At 41.2% G+C, this 26836-nt stretch overlaps 2 protein-coding genes across 3 annotated transcripts; one reads left to right on the forward strand and one right to left on the reverse strand.

Moving 5' to 3' along the window:
• The first annotated feature begins 1864 nt into the window (after window positions 1-1864).
• Window positions 1865-14825, forward strand: ttc38 (tetratricopeptide repeat domain 38). Its single transcript, XM_037539698.1, has 14 exons — window positions 1865-2016; window positions 2400-2477; window positions 2606-2687; window positions 2984-3155; window positions 4759-4932; window positions 5941-6016; window positions 6716-6835; window positions 6929-6988; window positions 7238-7276; window positions 7528-7609; window positions 9089-9254; window positions 10179-10338; window positions 10575-10648; window positions 14513-14825. Exons 1-14 carry the CDS (start codon window positions 1987-1989, stop codon window positions 14598-14600), a joined length of 1401 nt encoding a protein of 466 aa, XP_037395595.1. The 5' UTR covers window positions 1865-1986; the 3' UTR covers window positions 14601-14825.
• Window positions 14826-26836, reverse strand: tspan33b (tetraspanin 33b). Of its 2 annotated transcripts, XM_017687363.1 has the most exons (8): window positions 26645-26836; window positions 23305-23362; window positions 23024-23151; window positions 22866-22940; window positions 19140-19235; window positions 17226-17354; window positions 16734-16895; window positions 14826-15041 (listed from the first exon to the last, which is right to left on the reverse strand). In XM_017687363.1, exons 1-8 carry the CDS (start codon window positions 26738-26740, stop codon window positions 14973-14975), a joined length of 813 nt encoding a protein of 270 aa, XP_017542852.1. In that variant the 5' UTR covers window positions 26741-26836; the 3' UTR covers window positions 14826-14972. The 2 variants fall into 2 exon arrangements, with proteins under 2 accessions (XP_017542852.1, XP_017542925.1); XM_017687436.1 differs by lacking the exon at window positions 26645-26836 and having other exon boundaries at window positions 23024-23201; window positions 23305-23358.

Below are 26836 nucleotides of genomic sequence, written 5' to 3' on the forward strand. Positions count from 1 at the left end.
GTTTCTCAAAAGAGAAGCACTAATCAGACATTTGAAGAGTGAGGCCAACTGAATAAAGGTGTGAAAGCTGAAGCGCTTCTTTTGGGTTGGAATGAAAACCCACAGCTGCACCTCTCAGGGATAAGATTGGTGATCGGCTAGGCTATAGAGGGAACTGCCCTCAATACTGTTTACACATGAGTCTAATGGTGATGAAGCTAGCCGGATAGTACAGTGTAATGTTATAGGAGGAAAAACTTTTGGCTGTGTCGGCTAACCTACTGTAGCATGAGCTTATTCTTAGCACTGGATTTGTGCTACATAAATACAAATAATGTCCATAAATTTTTAATCAATAAACACACATGCGAGTGTAGAAAGTAATTATCCAATATGACAAAGGACTATAGCTGACTCATTTTTGACAATTCATTGATGATGGCTGCACTGTTAAAAATGAAATTCAGCTCAACTTAAAACTGTTAGGTAAATGATTACACAGCTTTGTTGAGTCTTTTTCTTAGTGTTTTTACTTCTGCATCTCAGGTGAGCATTTTAGGTTTTTTTACTCAGTTTTCCCATTAGCTGGGACTTTTTCCATCATACAATCCCATCAGACATTTTGTACTCCATAAGTGGTCCTCGCTTATGGATGGCTAAGGCATTGCTTGAGTGATGGCTTAATCTGTTGCACTTGAAGTTACTCAGATTGTGTCCATAAATCTTTAATACTCTGTAAAAAATATTTGATATTTGTTGTTTAAAGTTGCAACATCGTGGGCTGGAGGTTAGGGAACTGGCCCTGTGACCGGAAGGTTGCCGGTTCGATCCCCAGTGGCAACAGTCCATGACTGAGGTGTCCTTGAGCAATCCCAGGCACCGTGGATAGGGCTGCCCACTGCTCCGGGCAAGTGTGCTCACAGCCCCCTAGTGTGTGTATATTCACTAGTGTGTACGTGGTGTTTCACTTCATGGATGGGGTAAATGCGGAGGTGGAATTTCCCTGTTTGTGGGATTAAAAAAGTATCACTTTTTTATCCACATCTGGAAGCCCAACACCAGAAACCGTTTAAGGGGGAAAAAACCCTTTTAAGAACTTTGAGAACTCCAATGTCCTCAAATTAACTCATGCAAAGCAGTGTTATCAGTTATCTTGTCATTTTAAGTAGAGCTGACTTCTCTTTTTCTGCACTGTGACTGTCCCACTTTGCATAACTGAAGTTGCCAGAAGTGCGGCCATAATTCATGTTAGGGTGACACTGGCCACTGTTGGCCACCCCCTGGCAATGCCCTTGGTTGTTCTGCACAAGATTTAATCAAACTGCACATTTTTATCATCTGTTCTATCTTAACAGAACTGCCCTACAGTCACTATTAAATAAATGAAGCAGTTACCAAAAAAACTCCAAAGTAAATGCTCTAAGAGCTTTAAGTCATGCTTCTTAATGCCTAGTAGAAAAAAAACGGGGCAAGTTTACCATTTACTCTGGACTATGATCAGCCTCAAACCCCTTTGTTCTATTACTGGCAACGAATACAGCTTTATTATCTCACCAGTAAATTTAGTCGTCAGATTTCCACTATCACTTAATAATGACAAAGACCCAGCATTATCTCAACACAAAACATGGGAGTTGGTAATGTTGGAGGACACGACATACCAGGAGGGTAGATAAACTCAACACACTGTAACACACCATCTCAGTCACAATTATGCTAAAACAACAACAGAACAACAACAACAGCAAGCTGTCCAGGTCGTCTTTAAATACGTTATAAGGCCCCAGTCAATTGAAGGTGAACGCGTTGAGGCTGGAAGTAAGCTCCCAGTTCGAAAGGGCAAAGTTCCCAGTGCCCAGCCGGTCTGCTTGTAGGGTAGAGCGAGTTCAAGCCACTCTCAGAGGAATCCGGTCCCGCTTTTGCGTTTCTCCCTCCTCTCCGCCACAGGCTTTTTCCTGACAAGTTGAACTGTTCCGTGGGCTCGTACGAAAAGGAAGATATTCAGCTATGCTTGCTTCAAGTTTTAGAGACTGTAAGGTAAGAAACGCGCTCAGGTAATGGAGAACACGCTCGCCGGCTTTCAGGAGTTTTCGTTGCAGCTAACGAACAGGACGCGGTGACAGTCCAGCTGACTGACTGGTCCTCGCCCTGCTGTTACTGTAGGTCGTGTTTGCGTGCCTTTGTCTAATGTCTGCGGGTGGAGAGTTTTCTAGAGGTCGCACTGCTGATTAGTCTCTCTGACACGCATACAGGGCAGCAGTGAAGTGCCGTTTAGGAAATAATCTTCAAAATGAAAATGCCTTCATTTGTTCACGGCGCCAGCGCGGAATGTTATCATGAGGCGGTCACGGGTTTGTCTTTGAATCCTCAACCGACCAAATTTCATTCACTGATTTTTTTTTTTGTGTGTGTGTTTGTAGGCTTGGGAGACAGAGGGTCTCCCACTGACCACCACCAGCAACGAGGCCTGCAAATTATACGACGCTATACTTAAACAGGTCGAGACAATAGCACACACACATACACACAGATACAAATAATGAACTACTGCAGGGTACGTGACTGCATGCCACATTCTCTCAGAGGTAACCTCTTGGTGTTATTTTCTGCCCTTGCTTGTGTTCAGTATGTAACCTGGCGTAATGACGAGATACTAGGAGGAATAGAGGGGTGTATGACAGCAGTCCAAGCAGCTGATCCAAACTTTGGTATGTAAGTAGAGTCCGGAGAAGCTTTGTATGTGCTGAGAAAGTGGCTTCATTGAGTCTAATCTCAGTGTTCAGATGGACTGTGAACAGAGCAATCCTTGCTGTTTGATAGTCCAGACATTACTTTGATGGAATTTTAGAAAAAAAAGAACATATATATATATATATACATATCTCCCATTATTTATTATGAGCTTCCACTACACAAACACACATGTTCACACAGTCATGAGATTTAACTGAGTGTAAAGCACTTTCAGGCCCCTCACTATGTTCCTATGCTCATTGTGCTTTAGTGATGGGTCATGTAATCAGCACTGGACTACAACTGGTAGGCACTGGCAGTTCAGTGCTACGGGATGAGAAGCTGGCCAGCGCTGTGAGGAGGACGGTGGAGCTGGCCAGCTCCCAGGACCTCACACCCCGAGAGAGAATGCACGTCAAAGCCGTCGAGCTGTTCTCCAGAGGGTGAGCCTGACCAGTTTACTTAGTGACTACTACGTGTAAGGCATGGAAATGACTCCTCACTCCTTACAGCTACAGAAGAACTTGCCCACTTACCTGTCCTTCAGTAAGGCATTTCAGTATAAGGCATAAGGCAAGGGCTACACACATATACACGTTGTTTAAGTTTTCACCAGACTGACTCTGTATGCACGGTCACGTTAATAATGCTATCATAACCCAGGCTGCGTTCTGCTCCTGCATTAATCAGTGTAGAACAAAGTACTCATGCCTTAGGGTATCTAAGGTATTTAATGTTTCATTAAATAGGCTGAACAAAGTTACTTTAATACACCTTTATTGAAGGTAATAATAACTTCAGACTCTATTGAGGCAGTCATGTAACTTCATCATCTTAAAGGAAGGCAACAATGAAGAACAAACAGTGCTGCGCAATGAATGAGAAAATGTGTTTTCCTGGGCTGTAAGCATTTATTTGTTTCCATCTAGTACTTGCATCAGCTAATCAGTCCTTCATTAAATTAAATCAGACATGTTGCTAGTGGAATTTGACATGTCCATGCAGTGGCTGGAGTGGCACCAAGATGTCAGGGACCAAAACCTGTGTTTCTCTAACAAACGTCTAACCTGGATATTGATAACTTTGATGAGACAAGAAATTTGTGAACTGTATTCATGCACTGTTTTTAGGTTTATTCAAATTCACTCTAACGATATTACAGGCAAAAACACACTTTCTGCCAAGATAAATATTTTCTAACATTTTTTTTCATGGCTAAGACTTTGCACCTTACTGCAAATGAGAAATAAGTAGAAATGAATTTGCTGTCTAGGTGGTAGAGACCATAAGAATATAACAACCCAAAAAAGTTGAGACAGTGTGTGAAATGCTAATGAAAACAGAAAGCTGTGATTAATAAATCCTGTTTAACCTGTGTTAAATTGTAAATGGTAGAAAAAAAATCATCTTTGTTTTTTGAAAATAAATGCTTGTTGCAGGAGCATAATTACCACTGTGTTACGTCACCTTTCCTTTCAACAGCAGTAAATAAACATTTGGAGATTGAAAACACAAACTGTGCAAACTAATGGACCTTCATTGTCATATTTGGGCTCAATAATATGACACACGTTTTAATGAGAGACATTTCTGGACTGACGCATCAGCCAGAGCAGGCAGGCAGGCAGTCTTTGGCTTGGAGAATACAGTGTTCGTTATTTGAATAATCTGAAAGGCTGATTAGTCAGACAACAATACACATTTCCACTGGGTGTCAGTCCATTTCAAATGTGCTCAGGCTGTTATTGACATATGGTTTCTGCTGTGTGCAGTACAGTCTTAATTTGCATTTAGCAGCAGACGGTGTTTATTAACAATGGTTTGTCAATGTATTCCCAAATTCCATGGTGTGATATCCATCCTGGAAGCATGCTGATTTTAATACAGTGCTGTCTGATGAGTCGCAGGTCATGGGCATTCAGTTATGGTTTACATATCTTGTCTTTGTACTGTTTTATATATTTTTTTCAGATACAGGTCAAATTAATTTTTGTCAACAAGCAGTAAAAATAATTTGAGATCATGAAATGAAGTTGTCTGTTTCAGAGCTTTGGGCAAGGCCTGTGATGTGTGGGAGGATATTTTGGTGGAGCATCCAACAGACATGCTGGCCCTGAAGTTCTCCCATGATGGCTTTTTTTACTTGGGTGAGCAGACACAGATGAGGGACTCTGTGGCCAGAGTGCTTCCTTATTGGAAACCACACATGCCCCTATACAGGTACCACATATTACACTGACACCTAAGGTTTGTTTCACCTCACAGCTCTATTCTATTTCAATACAGGTGGCCAAGATATCATTATAAAACTATTATTGATGCATCCCGATGCAACTCTTTTTTTTTTTTATTTCTAAAGCCTACACTGAGTTTTTTTGTGTATTTGTCATTAACAAGTTGTGCTTTATATTCTGTTTGTTGTATATACTATTTTCATTAACTGATTGTTAAAATCTTTAATGAAAACCATGTATTAAATGCTGCAATACTGAAAAAAAAATTTTGAAAACAATTTCACCAAAGTGACTTGTGTGGTAATTGCTCCTCAGGCTGGAGAACCTTCAGACCGTTATGTGGACTTTACAATAGTAAATGGGTTCAAGTCCATGTTTCGCATAAAAAATACAAGGAGTTTTCTGTTGTGATGACAGTATCACTGTGGAATTCAGGTGCATGTGGAAAGGTTTATTTTTCATAATTTTACGACTCATCTGAACCATCAGAACACTAGGTGTGAAAAATGCTGCAAATTTTCCTTAGATATTATGTTGCACTCTTGAAAACCCCAAGCTGATTTTTTTACTTTGTATGCTGCAGCTTTACAGTTGATCATCTAGTAAATCTTTAAATCTAAAAGCCTAACTTTGAATATTACTGGATTAGCCTGTTGGCTAATCCAGACGTTATTCAACATAGTCACATTCTTCCATAGATTATGTTCACTGTGGTTTTTCCTGCATTTTGTTCTACCTCCTTTAGCTTTGCTGCCAAAACAAAACTTCTTTTTTAGTAAGCAATCTGTCCTCCTGCTTTTTAAAGTCTCTGGCATAAGTTTATTTTACGGTAGAGGAAACAACTATATAAAAATCTAATAATGAGATCCTGTGAATTGATTGAGAATCTTTCATGAGAAAATTATGATGTGTCTAAGAAGAATATTTTTCCCAGCCCAAATACCGTGGAGTTTAGGTGTATTCTTAATGTATGCTCTCCTGTCTTTGCCTTTAGTTATCTAAAAGGCATGTATTCCTTTGGGCTTCTTGAGACCCGTTTCTATGACCAAGCTGAAAAATTAGCAAAAGAGGTAATAACATGTTTGTTTCCCAGATCGATCAATCAATAAATACAGTTTTTAAATCAGCAATAATTTATCTGTTATCAGACCTAATTGCTTAAAAAGTGCATCTGATACAAATGCCCCAAAGTACATCTGGTGTCCTTCATGTCTTTTTTTTTTTTTTTTTTTTTGTATTCTGTACTCCAGTTTTAAAATTGCACTTAAACAATTCACATATGGTTATATGTGTGCTAAGGACCAGAGTTATCCTAGTGAAAGTAAAAGAAAGTCTGTGAAACATTAATAAATTAGGTAGTTTCTTGGTCTTGACTCTGACTCAATGTGTAAAAGTCTTGGTCTTGACTGGGATGCACCTCTAGTGGTCTTGACTACAGTGTTGTCATGGACTTCAAGCTGTCATGACATGCAAAGTACTAAACAGGACTGATTTTCTGTACATAACACTGCTAGGTCCCACACATTATGGTGCTTTGAAATTGGAAAGGACTATGTATGAGAAAAGTACTGCAATTTCTACACGGGGGAAAAAGAAGAATTATAAAAATACCCTTTATGAAAATCTGAGAATGTACTTTGACGACATGTGAAGTGTTTGAGTTATAAGTTTAGAGCTGTGCAGTACAGCGTGCCTTTGTTCCAGAAATTACAAACATGGAGGTCACTTTCCAGTTTCTGAGCTCATATTATAGATTGGTACAACTCTAGGGCCTTGCTCTGAATGCTGAGGATGGCTGGTGTACCCACGCTGTAGCTCATGTACATGAGATGAAAGCAGAGGTAGAGAAGGGTCTGAAGTTCATGGCCTCCACTGAGAAGGACTGGACGGTTAGTCTTTGTGAGCTTTGATACACGCCACATTTTATCTGGGTTTTAGAGTCCAGACTGAATTAAGTTCCAGTATGTGTCATTCTTCTGAAGGTGTGCGACATGTTGGCGTGCCATAATTACTGGCATTGGGCTCTTTATCACATTGAGAAGGTAAAATTTTAAGTTTACATCTATGAATATTAGTGCTTTGACTCCACATATACCACATGATGCATGCTGTCCTTCAAAAGATTCCTTTACACAAAGATACATCACAATGATTAAAAAACTCAAGTAGGCCGTTTCTGTGTTGTTTAGTTTTCTGTCTGAATGCACACAGTGACTTGTGAGGTGTTGCAGTTGTATAAGTTTTGAATGAATGATTTTCATATTCTGTGTTCTGTGTTTTCTGATTCTCAGGGAGAGTACGAAGCTGCTCTGGAAATCTTTGATGAACAGGTTAGTGCTCTGCTCTGAAAACCTTTGCTCATAGATCTATATGTGCTATAATGTATAGCCATAGCTAAGGGAGTGGAGTAAAAGCAGTGGTGTGTGTCATTTAGAATGTGAATTGCCTTATGTGTGTTACATTTTTAATGGTTTTATGGTTGGTGTCATCTAGGTGAAGGTTTGTGAACTCTGCACTGTTTGATGATATTCTAGTGCTAGTAATTTATCCATGTATGACAAAACATGTATGAATGCTTCAGGTTTCCCGTCGCTGCATAAAGTCTGGAGCCATGCTGGATACAGTGGATGCCTGTTCTATGCTCTACAGGCTTGAAATGGAGGGTGAGACACAATCACTAACCCTCTAAATACAATACAAGATACTAGCCCATCACATTTTTCTCTCTCACACATACAGAACACAAATTTCTCAGCTCAGAATGATGTCTGTGTACATGCATTCCTGAGTATATTGATTAATTTGGACCTCAAGGTAGTGATCATACATCAAGAGTGCATAATTCTTAACAATCTTAAAGGGGAATTCCACAATTTTTTCCAATTTTCTGCAAAATTCAATTGTCCATATGTAAACAAAGTCATTCAGAGTGGTTTGATGTGAATCCTTCATTTTGGAAAAACTTGCTAAAAATAGTTATTTTATTTACTTTCCAAAAAAAAGATGTAGGTAATGGCAAAATAGTTGTAAATCTGAAAAACAGAAAGATTTTATTGGGTACTGTTTTGCCTTACAGTGACTTGTATGGAATTTTTAAAATACTTTAAAAACAAACTTCATCTAAAAACTACAGCAATGTAACTGGGACAGACAGCTTTTTCGTAAAACATCTATTTTTGATAACTTGCTCTGAGGAAGCTTTCAGAGGCATTAAACTCTTCTGACATCTGGTTCCTGTCTTTACCACTATGAACAAACTCTGATTCTGTACTAGAATGGAGCATTTCACATCAACCTATTCTAAATGACTGTTCACTGCTCATCAGTTTAATTATGCGGAGTGGTAGAAAATTCTGTGTAATTTCGGTGTAATTTAAAACTGAGACACTTGCCTTTTTAAACATGTTGTATACAACAGAAGACCGTAAAGACTACTCCTATAGCATCCTTAAAATGGTCAGAATGTAGGCTGCATTTCTCAGTGGATCCTTCTGATTGGAACAGTCTTCAGTGATGATGTGATCTAGACGTGCAGCCCACCTAGACTGCAGCCTATCTTTAGGAACTCGGTTATTGAGTATACAAGGGGAAAAACTATTGTTTTGTAAGGCCCCTGGGCACGAGCGTGTTTGGACTCTTACACATGCAATAAAAAAATAGACCTGAAAAGTGAGATTGAACAGTTCCATGTTTGTATTTATGTATGTTCTGAGCTACACTGGATTGATATTTTTTTTTTGGGCTGAAATAAACTAATATAGTCTTCATCTTAACAGCATTTGTGTAAGATAGAACTTTTTTTTTCTTTCTCAAGCTAAATTGAGTCATAATGCAAAAACAGAAATAGTTAATCTCATATTTATATTTGAAGCAGATTGTCTCAAGTATTACTCCTCTGGACTTGTGGCCCCCGAAATGCCTCTAGCAAAGGCCCCTTTGGCACTGGCCCTAGTGGTCCAGTCAGTAATGTATCAATGGGTGTATATACCCTGCACACAAGTCACTCATGGCTTTATGGAAAATGAGCTGACTTGGGAGTGGACATGTCACTTTCTTTTTGCAATTACAGACATTCTTATTCTGCAGTCATCTGCCTAGTTTGTTTTTGTGTTAGAATACTTATGTGTATCCTCCCATGGTAGGTGTGAGTGTGAAGGACCGTTACAGGGAGCTGCTGCAGGTGACCGAGCCACACTCCGAAGACCACACTCTTCTCTTCAATGACCTGCACTTCCTTATGGTGTCGCTGGGTTGCAAAGACACAGGCACCACGCAGCGTCTACTGGAGAGCCTGCGAGAGCTGGCCAAGTGAGCTCCTTTCTTCTTATGTAATGCACTTTGGACCCTTTACATAACAGCAAAAGCAAAGGAAAGCGTGGGGGCTTGGGCTGTTATCTGGAGAGCCCACTGACTTGCTGTGAGATTGAGTTTTAGTAAGTCTCTGCTCTGGGAGAGAAACTCTCTCAGACTGCTTGACTGCATGCATGCAATATGCAATTACAATTTACCCAGACAGCTGTAGCTATAATCTGTAAGGATTTCATTGAGAAATGAAGAATAAAAAGTGAAAAGTACTAGGAAAAAGATTTCTCGTCACAGTGTCATATTTTATAATCTGACATGACTAGAAGAAATCTTCAGAGAGCAACTTTTGAGTGCAGAATCTGTTCAAGACTGGAAATCTCTTTCTCAGGAGGGGAAAACTTCACATGACCCTCTACTATCTCCTCTTGGCTTTTGCAAGAAAAAACAAGGGTTTGCTGGTAAATGAAAGATACTTAAAGCTGCACTATGCAACATTTGGGGATTTGGAGACCTATCTGGTCGAAATGTGTAATTGCACAAGCAAATGATTCTGACATCTAAAAGTGTAATTATGTAATGTTATCATCATATCTTCACCAGTATAATGTTGATTTTCATTTGTGACAAACATTAATGCTTAAAGAATCATAATGTGGTCCAAAGAACACCCCTGACTTTTGAATCACTACTTCAGGATTTACAGGGTGACTCGCAGCAGTACACGCACACCATATTTTAGTTTTTTTTTCCTCCAGACTCTCCTGATGTAACGCTACTTCTTTTAGTTTTAATATAAAGAAATTAGGTAGTGCCACTTCAGTCGTTACACATGCTTTCATAGTAAGTCACAAATGTTTGTAGGTAACATAAACCATGTGAATGGAATATTAATAGAATCTCCAACTTTACTGCATTTTCTGTCCTCAGAGAGCCAGGAGAGAATCACCAGTACCAGATTACTGAGACTATTGGGTTGCCCATGTGTCAGGCACTGGTGGAATATGACCGAGGCAACTACAGTAAGACAGTGGAGCTGCTCAAACCTTTAAGATACCGCTTCATGAAGATAGGGGGCAGTGATGCACAGGTCAGTCTCATAACATCCTCACATCTCTGATGGCATTAAAATGATCCCATCTGTGTTTCCCAGATATTTTCTAAAACAAGAGACATGCGTATTTGATACAGATATTCAAAATGATCGTCATGCTTCTATGTAGTAATGTCTGTTGTTTTTGAGAAATGCAGTCCACATCTGTTTACTTTCCTCTGCGTTACAACTCTTCTGAGGAACCAGCTTTTTAAACTTTTTATCTTTTATAGAGGGATGTGTTCAGCCAGCTAATCATTCATGCTGCAATGAAGTCAGAAGACAAGTACCATCAAAGATTTGCCAGGTGAGATATAGCCCATAAACCTATAATTAAGTTGGAGATTAGTTACTCTTTTAAAGGCTAATTAAAATACTCAGTGTAATTCAGTCATTGAGATGTAAACAAAGTCATTTACAGAAGGTAAAAGTTGAAAAAAAATCAAACTTATTTTCCTTACAATGATGGTGACAGCCTCTCCATGGATCACCACCTTATCGTGGTGGAGAGGTTTGTGTGCTTGAAGGACCCTAGGAGCTATGTTGTCTGGAGCAAAAGCTCCTGGTAGGGTCTCCCATGGCAAACTGGTCCTAGGTGACAGGCCAGACAAAGTGTGATCCATAACCACCCCTATGAAAACAAGAAAGCAGGACTTGTGTACCCTGCCCGGATCAGGGTTACCGGGGCCCCACCCTGGAGCCAGGCCTGGGGGAGGGGCTCGCCAGCGAGTGTCTGGTGGCCGGGCATTCACTCATGGTGCCCGGCCGGGCCCAGCCCGAAGGAGCTACATGAGTCCCCCCTCCCATCGACCCACCACCGATGGGAGGGGCAGTAGTAGGGGTGCAGTGCATTGTGGATCGGGCAGTGTCCGAAGGCGTGGGCCATGGCGTTCTGATCCTCGGTTGCTGAAACTGGCTTTTGGAACTTGGAACGTTACCTCACTGGCGGGGAAGGAGCCTGAGTTGGTGCGTGAGGTTGAGAGATACCGGCTAGATATAGTCGGGCTCACCTCAACACACAGCTTGGGCTCTGGGTCCAATCTCCTAGAGAGGGGCTGGACTTTTTTCTTTTCTGGAGTTGCCCGTGGTGAGAGGCGGCGGGCAGGTGTGGGCTTTCTCATAGCCCCTCGACTCGGCGCCTGTATGTTGGGGTTATCCCCGGTGGACGAGAGGGTAGCTTCCCTACGCCTTCGGGTTGGGGAACGGGTCCTGACTGTTGTCTGTGCTTATGCACCGAACAGCAGTTCAGAATACCCAGCCTTCATAGAGTCCTTGGAAGGGGTGCTTGAAAGTGCTCCTCCTGGAGACTCTATTGTCCTATTGGGAGACTTCAACGCTCACGTGGGCAACGACAGTAAGACCTGGAGGGGTGTGATTGGGAGGAATGGCCTCTCTGATCTGAACCCGAGTGGTGTTCAGTTTTTGGACTTCTGTGCAAACCACAGTTTGTCCATAACGAACACCATGTTTGAACACAAGGATGTCCATAAGTACACATGGCACCAGGACACCCTAGGCCGCAGTTCAATGATTGACTTTGTAGTCGTGTCAGCGGACTTGCGGCCATGTGTACTGGACACTCGGGTAAAGAGAGGAGCTGAGCTGTCAACTGATCACCACCTGGTGGTGAGTTGGATCAGGTGGTGGGGGAAGATGCCAGTCAGACCAGGCAAACCCAAACGTATAGTGAGGCTGACTGTAGCTGTGGTCGCAAGGTAGTTGGTGCCTGTCGAGGCGGTAATCCTCGAACCCGGTGGTGGACACCCCAGGTGAGAGATGCCGTCAAGCTGAAGAAGGAATCCTACCGGACATGGTTGGCCTGTAGGACACCAGAGGCAGCTGGCAAGTATCGACAGGCCAAGCGGACTCGGTGAGGCCTTGGAAAGTGACTTTAAGTCGGCTCCGAAAAGATTCTGGCAAACCGTCAGGCGACTCAGAAGGGGAAAGCAGTGTGCCACTAGCACTGTATATAGTGGAGATGGTGTGCTGCTGACTTCGACTGAATACGTCATTGGGCGGTGGAAGGAATACTTTGAGGACCTTCTCAATCCCACCAACACGTTCTCCACTGAGGAGGCAGAGTCTGGGGACACGGGAATAGGCTTGTCCATTACTGAGGCCGAAGTCGCTAAGGTAGTTAAAAAGCTCCTTGGCGGCAGGGCTGCAGGGGTGGATGAGATCCGTCCCGAGTTCCTCAAGGCTCTGGATGTTGTGGGGCTGTCTTGGCTGACACGCCTTTTCAACATTGCGTGGACATCGGGGGTGGTGCCACTGGATTGGCAGACTGGGGTGGTGGTGCCTCTTTTTAAAAAGGTGGACCGGAGGGTGTGTTCCAACTACAGGGGAATCACACTCCTCAGCCTCCCTGGTAAGGTCTATGCAAGGGTACTGGAGAAGAGAGTCCGGCTTATAGTCGAACCTCGGATTCAGGAGGATCAGTGCGGGTTCCACCCTGGTCGTGGAACACTGGACCAACTCTTTACCCTCTCCAGGATTCTGGAGGGTTCATGGGAGTTTGCCCAACCAGTCCACATGTGCTTTGTGGATTTGGAGAAGGTATTCGACTGTGTTCCCCGGGGTATTCTGTGGGAGGTGCTTCGGGAGTACGGGGTACATGGCTCTTTGCTACGAGCCATTCAGGCCCTGTACAAACAAAGCAGGAGTTTGGTTCGCATGGCCGGCAGTAAGTCAGACTTTTTCCCAGTGAGAGTTGGACTCCGTCAGGGCTGCCCTTTGTCACCGATTCTATTCATAATTTTTATGGATAGAATTTCTAGGCGCAGTCAGGGGATGGAGGGTGTCCGGTTTGGTGACCTCAGGGTCACATCTCTGCTGTTTGCAGATGATGTGGTCCTATTGGGGACATCAGGCTGTGAACTTCAGCTTTCACTGGATCGGTTTGCAGCCGAGTGTGAAGCGGCCGGGATGAGGATCAGTACCTCCAAATCCGAGGCCATGGTTCTCACACGGGAAAGGGTGGAGAGCCCTCTCTGGGTCAGGGATGAGCTCTTGCCTCAAGTGGAGGAGTTTAAGTATCTCGGGGTCTTGTTCACGAGTGATGGTACAAGGGAGCGGGAGATTGACAGGCGGATTGGTGCTGGGTCAGCAGTGATGCGGGCTCTTTACCGGTCTGTTGTGGTAAAGAAAGAGCTGAGCCATAAGGCAAGGCTCTCGATTTACTGGTCGATCTACGTTCCCACCCTCACCTATGGTCATGAGCTTTGGGTAATGACCGAAAGAACGAGATCACGAATACAAGCGGCCGAAATGAGTTTCCTCCGCAGGGTGGCTGGACTCTCCCCTAGAGATAGGGTGAGAAGTTTGGTCATCCGGGAGGGACTCGGAGTAGAGCCGCTGCTTCTTCACGTCGAGAGGAGCCAGTTGAGGTGGTTCGGGCATCTTGTTAGGATGCCTCCTGGACGCCTCCCTTGGGAGGTGTCACAGGCAAGTCCACCGGGGAGGAGACCCCGGGGAAGACCCAGGACACGCTGGCGTGACTATATCGCCCAGCTGGCCTGGGAGCGCCTCGGAATCCCTCCCAGGGAGCTAGTGGAAGTGGCTGGGGAAAGGGAGGTCTGGGCTTCATTGCTCAGGATGCTGCCCCCGCGACCCGAACCCCGGAGAAGCGGAAGATGATGGATGGATGGATGGATGGATGGATGGATGGATGATGGTGACAGGAACCAGGTGTCTACGTTGCAGATACAGCCATTGTAATTTCTAGAACAGCCAGTGAACCAGTGAAGTTTTTGTACATAATGTTGAACAAAATAGTAAAACAAAAAAAAGAAAGTAAAAATATATTTCTTTGGGGACTATGTTGTCTTACAATGCCCTGCATCTACCTCTTTGCCATAAATGGTCTTTAATAATATGTTTTAGGCCAAAAAAGTCACACGCATGAGGCAATGTATGTGAAACCACTTTGTGCTATCTATGAGGCAGCATCTAGAGGCATTAAACATTTAGATGTCTGTGAACAGTTAGTACATTTCTCTGGAGGTGCATGTTTTACATCAGACTACTCTGAATGTTGTTTATATCTTTTTCGTGTTTATATCTTAACCATTTAATTATGCAGAATCGATAGAATTTCACTGTTTTACCACTAGCTTTACTTAATTTTAAGTTTTGCAGCACAACATCTAGTTATTTGTATTCTTTTGTCCAGGTGCCTTCTGGTTGAAAGAGATGCAGCGAGACCAAACTCCCCTCTCACTGATCGACTGATCCAGAGAGCTCATTCTGTACACATTTAATTCACAAGAGCCAATTCTTCCACACTGCCTCAAAAGTACTGCCGAGTCACTGTTCCTTTCCATCTCAGTATAGAAATTTGAATGTACCAGTACTAATAACTGCAATTGTAAAAAATAAATATCAGTACCAGACGTTTTTTGGTTCAGGGCAGTTGGTTGAAAGTGGAAAGAATGTTTCCTTGGATGCTTAGAAAATGCGGTTTAATAAAGCAACGAAAATCTTGATTTTGTATTTATAATTTTATGTTTGTTAGCAGACAATTTACAGCATCTCAAAACCTGGGAGGGAAAATGTTAACTTTAATTATATATGTATAAGTAATAGTTTTAACTGCAGTGGAGCTGGTTGAGGAGTCCTCTCTGCTGTGATCTCTACAGTATGGAGTTGATTTCATTCTGGATCTGATAGATGAGGATCTGAGACAGCACGATGCCTGCAATCTGACAACCACAAGAACAAGAGCGAGGTCAGGAGCCTTACAAGATGCTGAACTGGTTAAGCTTGCCGATTTGTTTTTGATAAGATGAGGTTATCATGCATAGTATGTTGTACAAAGTAAGCATAACTATAATTGTGGTTGGGATAGTGTAGTGGGTAACACCTCTGTCTTCTACACTGTTGACTGGGGTTCAATCCCCACCTGGGCAAACACCCTACACTATACCAATAAGAGTCCTTGGGCAAGACTCCTAACACCTCCTTGGCCTACCTATGTAAAAATAATCCAATTGTAAGTCGCTCTGGATAAGAGCGTCAGCCAAATGCTATAAATGTAAAATGTAAAATATAATTGAGCACATCGGCAAGTCATAAAAGTGATCCTGGAGATCTCTTTAGAGAACTGAGTTTCAGTGCTAATGTCATATCCGCTTCCTGATGTTCCTGTAGACCTTGATTAGCTGGATTGGGTTTGAGTTTGTAAGCTCCCTCAACATCAAGTATGCACACAATCTTTGTGATTCAGCGTCTATGGCTGGTGCACTATGAGAATACATCTGCATGTTGTAAATTACAGGGCCTTATTTTGTGTTTCTCATTTTATTTTTGTCTCTTCAGAAAAAAAAGACCTCTGTGCATTTTCTGTGAAAGTATACTGTTCAACACAGGTGTACTCTGATTAGTTGGTGTTTAACAGATTTTTAAGTCGAAGAACATGGCCCAAAGTGATTCCACCAATTTTTGAATTTCCATGCAGTTCAGTGGTTGAGATGTAAACAAAGTTATTAAGAGTGGTTTGATGTGAAATAGTTTGTTCTGGAGAAACTGATTCTACAGTGATTGTGAAAAGAACCAAGGGGTGTAATGTCTACAACGCAAATATAGTGATTTTATGAACTTCAGAAAACCACCAGCAAACCTACACATCATCTGAAATTTCATGTCATATAGATGATGGTTGTTTCTGGGGACTGTTGTGCCTAACAGTGCCCTTCATGTACCTCTCCACCATCAATATATTACTTATAAATGCATAAACCTTAAACTCTCAAAACTTTATTAAAACAGTGGCTCAGACGTAAGCAGTCATATTCGTAACCAGTTCATGTAATATCCTGTGACTTAGCTCCTAAAGGCATTCAACTCTTCAGAGGTCTTATCAACAGCACTGTCAACTATTCTGACTCAGTAAGTTTCTCTTGAACAGAACATTTCATAGCAAAGCACACTAAATGACAATGTAATTATGTAGAAATGTTGTAAATGTGAAATCTGTGGAATTCCCCTTTTAAGTGCTGCTTCACTGATTTGCTATTCCATTTCTAAAGAGGCAACTGGATCTGTTAAACAAGTACTAAAATCAGTGTGGCTTTGTGCTTGTGATTGCAAAACATGCTCAGATGTTGCCCTTGAATCATCCACAGAATAGAACAGAAACATGCAGACTTGCCCGCCTCGCTTACTGTAGGGCTTTCACTTCAGCTTAAACATTTATGTATTTCATGGAATACTTAAGAATCCACTCAGCTACAAGGATAAGAACTCACAGCACAAGCTGAAGAAAAAGGTCTCATGTAGAAATTTCTGTGAAGTACTTGAATGATCAATCTTGCCCAACATTACCATAAAGCATCAGAAGTACAATTATATCAATGTGCTAGAAGTTACATTGGGTCTAGGATTGATGGTCTTACCTGTGGCAGAGCCAGACCCAAAGCCAGTGCCCCAACTAAGAGCAGATGAGATTCAATCCACATCACTGCTCTGTCTGCACAGCCTACTGGGTAGATGGACTTGGCAGCCTCCAAGTACTTTTGGGTCTGAACCCCAAAACCACACATAGTATTGATTACACTCTAAAAGAATATGGAGAAGATTATTAGAAAATTGTCTTCTTTCTTCTGTGCATGAACAGCAGGTGGCAGTAATGTTTCAACTTTAAGTTTTGAGATTAGTTTTTTGACTTCAGTGGACAGTGGGTTTAGCCATCAGGATCACAGAGGAACAACACTTATTGCATGAATTTATCTTTGTCTAAAAGTTATTAGGCATGTGATATTGTAATGGGACCTTTAGTCCTCCGTCTTTAGGCCTACTACAGATGCTTATGCGCACTGTTTTCATAAATTTCCATAATTACTGACTTACATAATATGCATATAATTCAGAAAACAGCTTGTGCTCACCTCTCCAGGTACCGGGGTGCAGCAGGAGAAAGGCACTGCGCATCTCTCTGTGCTGGGGTTGAGCTGGCTGCAGTTAAAATACAGATTCCAGGACCAGTTGGTGTAGTTGTTCCAGCCACAGCATTTGAACTCAGAGTTTGAACAGGAGAGGAAGGAGCATGAATATTATCAGACACTAGACAGTCAAGTCATGCACTCACTTTGCTTTTAGTGTTTTGCTTGTCCCATGAATTACCCATCACTTTGAGAGACACTGAGAGTTGCAGAGAAAGAGATGCCCATAGAGCCTAAACAACCATCCGAGAAGCACTACATTTGCTGATACGCAGCACATAAACAACTGAATCTTTCTGAAACAAATCACTGAAATGTGTTCCAGTGCACATACTGAATCACTTAGTCTGAATGTTGCTTTTTCTCCCACTTTGCAGACATGCGTGCTGATTTGTTGCTAAGTCTTCCTTTCTCTAGTCCCCATGTGTCAAACACCAGATCAGGCCTGCCACACAATCCTATCCAGCCTGCAAAAGTAATTGAATTTTCTATTAATATTAGCCAATTTGACAGTGCACTGCACTACAGTCCCCAGCATGCACTGCACCATAATGTGCTCCGATTTTCCTACCCCAACAGTCTACAGGGCAGTGGTTCTACCTCATTTCTACTAATTCTGTGCAATTCCACACCTGTCATATCACCAAACTCTTTCATCTGCAGTTCAGCCACGATAAACACTTAACGTCAGCTCAGCAGCTCACAAACTGAACCCAAGTCTTAATGAACTTGTGGCAAAAAAGGATGCCAGGTGTCCAGTTCAGGACTAGGTTTAAAAGACAGAGCTCATAGGGACAATTGTGTTTTAAATATTTCAGGAGTCCATGTAATATTTCAAAGTCTACTACAACTGTCTATATTTTTACAATTAAAGTTTTGAATAAACATTGGCCGGTTAAGGTTATAGCACAGCATTCATTAAAATGAAATAAAACATTTTTTTTCTCTGGCCCACAGATTTGATGAGATTTTTTTAAATATGGCCCTTTTACTGGGTGACTTTGACACCCCTGCTTTAGTCAATAATACCAACACTAATGCTAACAATGATGCGGTCTATCACAAAACTGTTCATGATGGCAACTAGCCAATGGCTGGGATGCTTACGGTCTCCCTACGGTTATTTCACAGTTAGGGCTATCAGTAAACAAGTGACTTTAAAAGGCTTACTGTCCAGAAGCAATTTTGCTCCCTGTGCAGCTGCTCTGTGCAGTGTCACAAAGGATTCTGTTAATATGCTGACTGAGAAACTCAAAATGGCCCGCAGATCACAGCTTTGTTTGAATAGCCTGTAACTGTCCCACATAGATTTGAATAATTTCAGTGTACTGGACAAAATAAACAGACTCACTAAAAGAACTGTTCTAAAGAATCCATATCCCACATTTTCCTTGTATTTTATTTTTTCACCATTTCTAACTTTCTTGATAATTCTATAGTATGTATCAAAACAGTCGCAATTCATTTTCTAACCTCTCGTTACAAATTTAACAGGCTGCTTTTGTTACTGTACCTTAAGACCGATACATGACCTCTTATAATTAGCTGTCCTGTATTGCACTTCATTTAAAAAACAGTCCTTGCTGAAACACTCTTTATAACTTCAGCATCAGTGGGTGAGGCTAAGACGCTGTAGACTCAATAGGCGTAGTTTCTATATATGGAGTATATGAAAGCTTTAACAATGTTTAGATACTATTTACAAACTCTCTTACTTAAAAACATAAGGAACATCATAATATGGGCCCTTTGTACACCACTATGATTCAGCATGTCAGCGTGTGATGCAGTTAAGCCTTGTGCTAAGTGTAGTGAGCACTGAGGACCATGGTGCAGTAAGACGGATGACTGCGTGTTTACCTCCTTCTGAATGTAATCCATGAGATTCTGAAGGTCCAGGTCATCACGGTAATGCACAATGGCTTTCTTCACAAACCTCCCCAGAGCATCCCGCGTCTGTAGAGTCAATGAGTTTCCTTGTGTTTCTTTCCACACATCTTTTAAATTCGCCTGCATCTGTTTGGCCTGTTGCATATGCAGATGTCTTTTGGGAAACATGTTGGCCCTTGCGGAACGCCGTACTGTATTTGCTAGCGGCAGGGCTATTGAGGTATGAGGGGTGTGCCTACATATGTTTTAGTATTTAATCACTTACCAAAAGAGATCCAACATTCCCTCCATCACACTACCATTATGTCTCAAATAGGCATGGGACTTTGTGGCTCAGTGTGAAAGGACCCATGGTTCCACACTGAGGAGCCATAGCACACTTTTGAGTAATGCTGAAAAAGAGCTTAACTGATAATTGCTAATAGACAGAAGAGTGCGGTATAACAATGGGACCAACTGGGTTTTTATTATTATTAAGTTACTTACTGCTCTTCGTAATCATCTCATTATTATTCTATACTCTATTCTATACTCTATTCTATAGTAAATGCTACGCCTCCCACATTTTTCAAGCTAGAACCATGAAACTTTGCAGGATCATAGATCCTATACCTGCGGAGTGGGCTTGTGCTGTTCTAAGCCATCTGACATACGTTTTCCGGAAGATTTGTGTTCGAAGTCGATATTTTTTCCCATGGGGAATGAATGGGCGGAAAGTTGGCAGCATGCCGCACATGATGTTACAATGGGCCCCTCACAGCACATACAAACTCACGCACGGAGCACAATGTCTCACACGCTCCCAGCCTAATGCTCAGCTGTATCAGCACACACAATGATTTTGTTAAGGTGGAACTGCTTTTAAGGTGGAATTACACTTGGGTAGCGCTGAATTTTAAAGTGGAACTTCAATTAACATAACGCTAAATTTAAGATGGCACAATTTAAGGTGGAATTTCAATTAACATAGCATTACATTTAAGGTGGAACTGCTATTAACATATCACTAAACTTGAAGTGGAACAGAATTTAAGGTGGAACTTCAAATACCATTGCATTAAATTTAAGGTGGAGCCACTATTAACATAGCACTAAATATAAGATGGTTTCAGTTAACATTGCATTAAATTTAAGGTGGAACTGCTACTAACGTATCACTAAATGTAAGGTGGAACAGAATATAAGGTGGAACTTCAATGAACATAACATTAAATTTAAGGTGGAACTACTATCAACATGTGACTAAATTCAACTTGGAACAAAAATTAAGGTAGAACTTCAGTGAACGTAGCACTAAATTTAACATGGTACAGAATTTAAGGTGGAACGTCAATTAACATAGCATTCAGTTTAAGGTGGAACCGCTATTAACATAGCACTAACTTTAAGGAGGCACAGTATTTAAGGTGGAACTTCAATTAACATAGCATTAAATATAAGGTGGAACCACTATTAACATAGCACTAACTTTAAGGAGGCACAGAATTTAAGGTGGAACTCTCTTTAAAGTAGCACTAAAATTAAGATGGCACAGAATTTAAGGTGGAACTTCACTTAGCATTGCAATAAAATTAAAACTGAAATTAATGTGGAAATGCATTTATGTTAGCACTGAATTTAAGGTGGAACTTTAACATAGCAATAAACCTAAGGTGGCACAGAATTTAAGGTGGAATTTCTTTTAAGGAAGCAGCAAATTTAAAATGGAACTCTTTTTAAGGTGGTACTAAATTTAAGGTGGTACTGCAATTACCATAGCACTAAATTTAAGGTGGCACAGAATTTAAGGGGGAACTTAAAATAGCATAGCCCTAAATTTAAGGTGGCACAGTGTTTAAGGTAGAACTTTAATTAAGATAGCAATAAAATTAAGGTGGCACAGAATTTAACATGGAACCTTTTTAAGGTTGCACTAAATTTAAGGTGGAACTTCAATTAACATGGGACTAAATTTAAGGTGGAACTTTAATTAACATAGCATTACATTTAAGGTGGAACCACTATTAACATAGCACTAACTTTAAGGAGGCACAGAATTTAAGGTGGAACTTCAGTTAGCATTGCAATAAAATTAAAACTGAAATTAATGTGGAACTGCATTTATGTTAACACTGAATTTAAGGTGGAACTTTAACATAGCAATAAACGTAAGGTGGCACAGAATTTAAGGTGGAATTTCTTTTAAGGAGGCAGCAAATTTAAAATGTAACTCTTTTTAAGGTGGCACTAAATTTAAGGTGGAATGGCAGTTACCATAGCACTAAATTTAAGGTGGCACAGAATTTAAGGTGGAACCTTTTTAAGGTGGCACTAAATTTAAGGTGGAACTTCAGTCAACATAGCACTAAAATTAAGGTGCCATGGAATTTCAGTTGGAACTCTCTTTAAGGTAGCACTGAAATTAAGGTGGAAATTGTTTTAAGGTGGAACTTAGTTTAAGGTAGCCCTAAAATGAACAGGCACAGAATTTAAGGTGGAACTTCATTCACAGTAGCACCTAGCAACGAATTACCATCCATCATGGATACTGCAGCTTCTGCTTAACATTTTGGCAACATTTTAACAACTATGAACAGTTTTCAACCATTTTAACGTTTTTACTTTCAACTTGGCTGTTTCAAGCTACTTAAAGTTCGTTCATGAGCTTTCCCTTTCTAGATTTTTTTTTTTTAAACCCGGTTTAAGTCTCAAATTTAGTCACTGCCAATTTCACCAACTAGCTAGGTGCTACCACGCTGAAAGAGCTTAGCTAGAACTTTTAGAATGGGGTGGCCAAGTAAGATCCAGAGTTTTCAGTGAAAAACTGCTTTACGAAAAACATTTCATATAGACAGGCCATAGAAGTTATTAATGTAGATTGCATTCACTACAGTTTATACAGTCTAATGAGTCTAATGATCAATAAGCTAGCCAGACAGTACTGTATAAGGTAACTTGCAATGCATGCACACACACAATTTTAGCACCATTACTGAATGGACCCAGCGCACATTCACTCGCCCTTTTGCTGTAAATTAGCTTATCAAGCAAGATACTCTAATTATTCAGTGCAGTATCATCATACTCTTATAACTGATTGGTATCTGCCCTGATGGGAGATTTTCACTATAAAGCATAACTGATGCTTTATTAAAGATGGCTGGCTTTTCAGAAGTGGCCAGAAGGGTGGCCATGCTTCATTCCAGACACTGGTCACACCTTGGCTATGCCTCTGCCAAGCTGGGAGAATGAAGGCTAGCACATACTTGACCCGACAATATCTTCTTGAATTGCTGCTAATGTAACTGGGAGGAGACTGCTCTGTTATGACTTGGCTTGCATCACGCTGAATGATGAGGGTAGTAGAAGGGCCATCCTGTCCACCCAGGGAGAGCAAGGTTATGGTCTCTTAGACTCCTGGCCACAGATAGCTGCGGCCTTACCAGGAATCAGACTTGTGATCTTCTAATGACAAAGCCAACACTTCAACAGTTACACTGGTCCCTAACTTCCCTAACTTATCTGCCTTTTTGTCTGCATTAGTCTATATTGGCAGTTTGTGAGTAGTAGAGTGGACTGGTGCTTAGATGTAGGTGGGGGGGGGGGGGTCTCACTGAAAACACTGACACTCATCATTGGGGGTAATGACTAAATAATTGGGTATGACCGATCCAGTTTCATGAATGAATATATAGATGACTCATTTTTAAAACCTACCTGGTCAGAATAGAAGAATCCCAGGATTGCTATGGCCAGCTGGGTGAGGAAGACCAGGGTGAGGCTAAATGAAAACTGGAAAGGAAGATGGCATTAAGCATTAGCCTGGCAGCAACAGTAAGTACAGTCTTTCTAAAGCAATTAGAGCATGTCCTCACTGTTTTAAGGAGGTGAATGTTTTCTCGTAGTGCTCCGATGCATCCGCAGAAGGTGATAAAAAACATGACAACACCCACCACTATCAAAATGATGGCTGGATCAATGAGGAACGAGTCTCGAACTGTGTCTGTGAAGAACCCAGAAACCCAACTGACCATGCTGTAACTGCAGCTTAGCCTAGACATCCAAATAGCTTTGAATTAAATATTTATTGTATCACACAAGCATTTGGTAATTGAATATAGATTTAAAAGAAGAGAAATAAATGTTTTTTCCATACCTGTTGCCTTTTGGGCTTTAGCGTATACTCCTATAGCAACAATAAGTAAGGAGAACACCTGAAAGAGAAGCGATGCATCAGTCTTGAGTGATTAATAACTGAATCTTGAAGCACATAATAATAATAATAATAATAATAATAATAATAATAACAGTAATAATAATAATAATACATTTTTCTGTCTTATTATGCAGAACTGCAGTAGTAAAAACAGTCAATTTGGCAACAGTTATGCCATTCTTACACTTCTAAAAAAGAACTTTTCCAGCTTGCAGCTTGAATTTTGCAAGTAGATTCTGAGAGCTACTGCTAATAGAATATTCCCTTTCAATTTTTATCTTTTTTAACATAACTAACCTGATAAACCCTGAACCCAGTAGGCTATGTTTTAGAAGATCTCCTTTCTCAGCCACAGACATATGAGGTGCAAGGCAGATGCATGAATTTACGAAGCCCACCAGAGGACAAACCAGGATTTTTTCTGTTTATCTCTGGAGATATCGCCAGGTGATTATATTAGGGATAACACTATCTGCTGAGCATAAGATAACAATGTTGATGTTTTCAGCTGTGCACCATACACATTTAAGTCATGAGGTTTAACCCCTAAGCACTTGTTTTCCCAGACAAGGCCTAGTTCTGAAATAAATTATAATGTCAGTGGTGAATCTACATTAAAAATCCCTGCTGTGTTGGACCAAGCTTTATCTGTTCCAGGGAAAGCAACCGTAGAACCTTTTCTTTGAGGAGAGATTAAGCTTTAGATCCATTTCCCTTATGCTTTTACAGCAGCACAGTGTGCAGAGCTGACAAAGGTATCATCCCTCATCAGCCAGCTGAACCCCACCCAGCTCTTCTCCTGGGCTATAGCCGAAGTGGTCTGGCTGAGCTACCGTGCGAGATGAACAGCTGTGAAAATCTGTGCAAGTAATACAGCCTTTTCATTTTCATGAATACATTCTTTCAGCAATTTCAAAGTCAGTAATCAAGCGCAGCCGTATGTACAAATAAGTCATTCATGCATATAACAAGTGACAGACACTGGCAAAGCTTTTCCACGGACACTGATAATCCCATGTGGATAGTTTTATCTGAATGAAGATAAACAGAAAGGGACGAAAGAGCAGAAAATAACATCCACAGGTTGTTGAGGGAAAAGAATTCTGCTCTGTTGAGATTCAGGTCTCTGTCTACTGTAATGGCAAAAGTTACAAGCAGTTTCCAGAAAATACAGCAACCCAGAATGGACATTTTGTCCGCCATACAAGCTAGCTGTCATGTTTCAGTTTGCGGGCACCACCTTAAACTGAAGGTATTCTCTTAACAGCTGTAACAGTCAGTAATGAAGTGCAGCTATATGTAGAAATGACATTCATTCATGCATATAACAAGTGACAGACACTGGCAAAGTTTTTTCCACTGGCACTGATAATCCCATGTGGATAGTTTTATGTAAATGCAACAGGAATAGATGAATTCAAGTGGATGCTATCTGCTTACAAAATGTGTAGTCTCATCAGTGCTGTGCCTCAGTGTCAGTCAGTCGAAGAACTGAGAAGATTTCACAGTGCCAGCAAGACAAGTGGCTCATTTGGTCAGAGCAACTCTGTAATAAGTAAACCACCACCAGCGCTGTTTTGCTTTTACACCTTTAAAAATACAGGTTCCAAAAGGAGTCCTCTGAAGTGATGCCATAGAAGAACCACTTGTACTTTCCTAGCTAGCTTTTTAATAGATGGCTCTTTTTCAAGAACTATGTTTGTAAATGAGATGTGCAAACCCACAGAGCCTTTTAAAAGTTTAAAGAACTTCCACATAATGTAAAGGTTCTGTAGTAACTAGAGGTATGTCCTAGAACCGTGCATCCAAGCCAGGAACCACTTATAGGAACCTTTCTTTTTTAAAGAGTGTGTGAACTTGTGTGGTAAGACTTTACTGTTCAGGCAGTGTTAAGACTACAAGACAGCTATGTGTTCATCATGACAACTGATGTAAACCTACATAAATATTCATAAGTAGGTATCGTCTCCCTTAAAGGGTGTTTTTGTGAAGCTTGAGGTCAAGTTGACAGCACGTCAGGTGACATCATTTTTTCTGACTATATTATAGCACAGACATAATGCTGATGTTGTGCCATAGCTTAAAACTTAGAAATGGTAAAATGAAATGCACTTTACCTGAGATCCACAGAAAATGCTCACTTTTTTCAGTCCTGACTAGACAAGCTGTCATATTATCTGCATTATGTCACTGTGACACACACTGAGCTTCCAAATGTTATTTCACCCCAGAAAGTATTGTGAAACGGCCTAATGTCAGAAATAAGTCATCACTTGACATAGATATTCTCAACTTGACATCAGTTGCAAGTTGCAGCCTTTATGACAAGTGACCAATATTGGTGTTTATAAATGGTTATGTAGGTCTGCGTGAGTTGTTGCAAACCACTTATGTAGGTGCCATTTTATGAACGCTGCCCTACAGTAAATTGTTACCATTTGTTTTCCCCTCTGCCCAAAAGGATTGCTGTGTGGCTGAAAAACCCAGAAAGCTGGTGCGACTGGAACAAAGGGCTGATGGATTACGTTGCACCGTTGAGTCCAGGGGCCTGGGTTGCAGTAAACAAACAGAGCAAGGACGTTTTTGGCGGTGGCAATCCAGCCTGGCTCAATGCGTGGGCCTCTGCAGTGTGCCATGCTGTCACACATACAGCTCAATGCATGGCTACTCGCTCCGCTCACTCAATTGCAAAATGAACACTGATCACAGGCAGCTTTGGGCCAGTCAGTCAAACTCAGTTAGACAGCCTGCTTAACCAAGTGTCAATCAGATACTGCATGTTGACCATTCCTAGGGGATTTGGAGTGACAATGACTGGCCTGTAAAAGCAAATAAGCAGCAGTCTGTACAAATAATGAACGCAAACATGAGTTAGAGAAGCAAAAAAAAGGAAATAAATAATGTGCTTAATCTGGAGGGTTTTTTCTTCTGTTGGGTATCCTCCTCTGCACACGCAGCCCTTTGCAGTTTTGCAGAGGATTTGTTATTCCTGCTGCGATGCTTTTCATATGCAAAAAAAGGCCACTGCAATTGTATGTAAATTCAGAGCTGAGAAAGAAGCCACCCTGATGAGTGGTGGATGTAAATGTTGAAACATTAAAAGTAATTGGACATTGTAACAGCTATTGCAATGCTATAATTTTGAACATAGGAGAGTATCCAATTTGCACTGTAATGTTTTATTCATATGAAAATTCTACATGGAGCTTGAGAACTTGAAGTCTGCACTTTGGAAACACGTTGTTGCTTGGCGGGGGGGCGGGGGGGTGTCTTCACTTACCCAAAATAAGAAGCTGAAGAAGAACAGAAAATAGCGGATCCAGGGGTTGATGAAGGAAAAGGTTTCTGCCCTGTTGAGATTCAGGTCCCTGTCCATTGTAAGAGCAAAAGTGAACAGCAGCTTCCCAAAAAAGCAGCAACCCAGCTGATCTGAACAGATATTTTGTCCACCATGCAAGCTGCCGTGTTTCAG

This window comes from Pygocentrus nattereri, chromosome 7, assembly GCF_015220715.1.
Source record: "Pygocentrus nattereri isolate fPygNat1 chromosome 7, fPygNat1.pri, whole genome shotgun sequence".
Taxonomy (NCBI): domain Eukaryota; kingdom Metazoa; phylum Chordata; class Actinopteri; order Characiformes; family Serrasalmidae; genus Pygocentrus; species Pygocentrus nattereri.

Bases quoted from the DNA above. Each gene is read 5' to 3' on its own strand.
- ttc38 (XM_037539698.1), top strand. From the start codon at position 1,987: ATGCTTGCTTCAAGTTTTAGAGACTGTAAG. The intron at 3,156-4,758 runs GTGAGCCTGACC...TGTCTGTTTCAG, and splicing joins GTCGAGCTGTTCTCCAGAGG to AGCTTTGGGCAAGGCCTGTG. The intron at 6,017-6,715 runs GTAATAACATGT...GTACAACTCTAG, and splicing joins CTGAAAAATTAGCAAAAGAG to GGCCTTGCTCTGAATGCTGA.
- tspan33b (XM_017687363.1), bottom strand. From the start codon at position 26,740: ATGGACAGGGACCTGAATCTCAACAGGGCAGAAACCTTTTCCTTCATC. The intron at 17,355-19,139 runs GTAAACACGCAG...TCAAACTCTGAG, and splicing joins TGGATTACATTCAGAAGGAG to TTCAAATGCTGTGGCTGGAA. The intron at 15,042-16,733 runs GTAAGACCATCA...TGTGGTTGTCAG, and splicing joins TGGGTCTGGCTCTGCCACAG to ATTGCAGGCATCGTGCTGTC.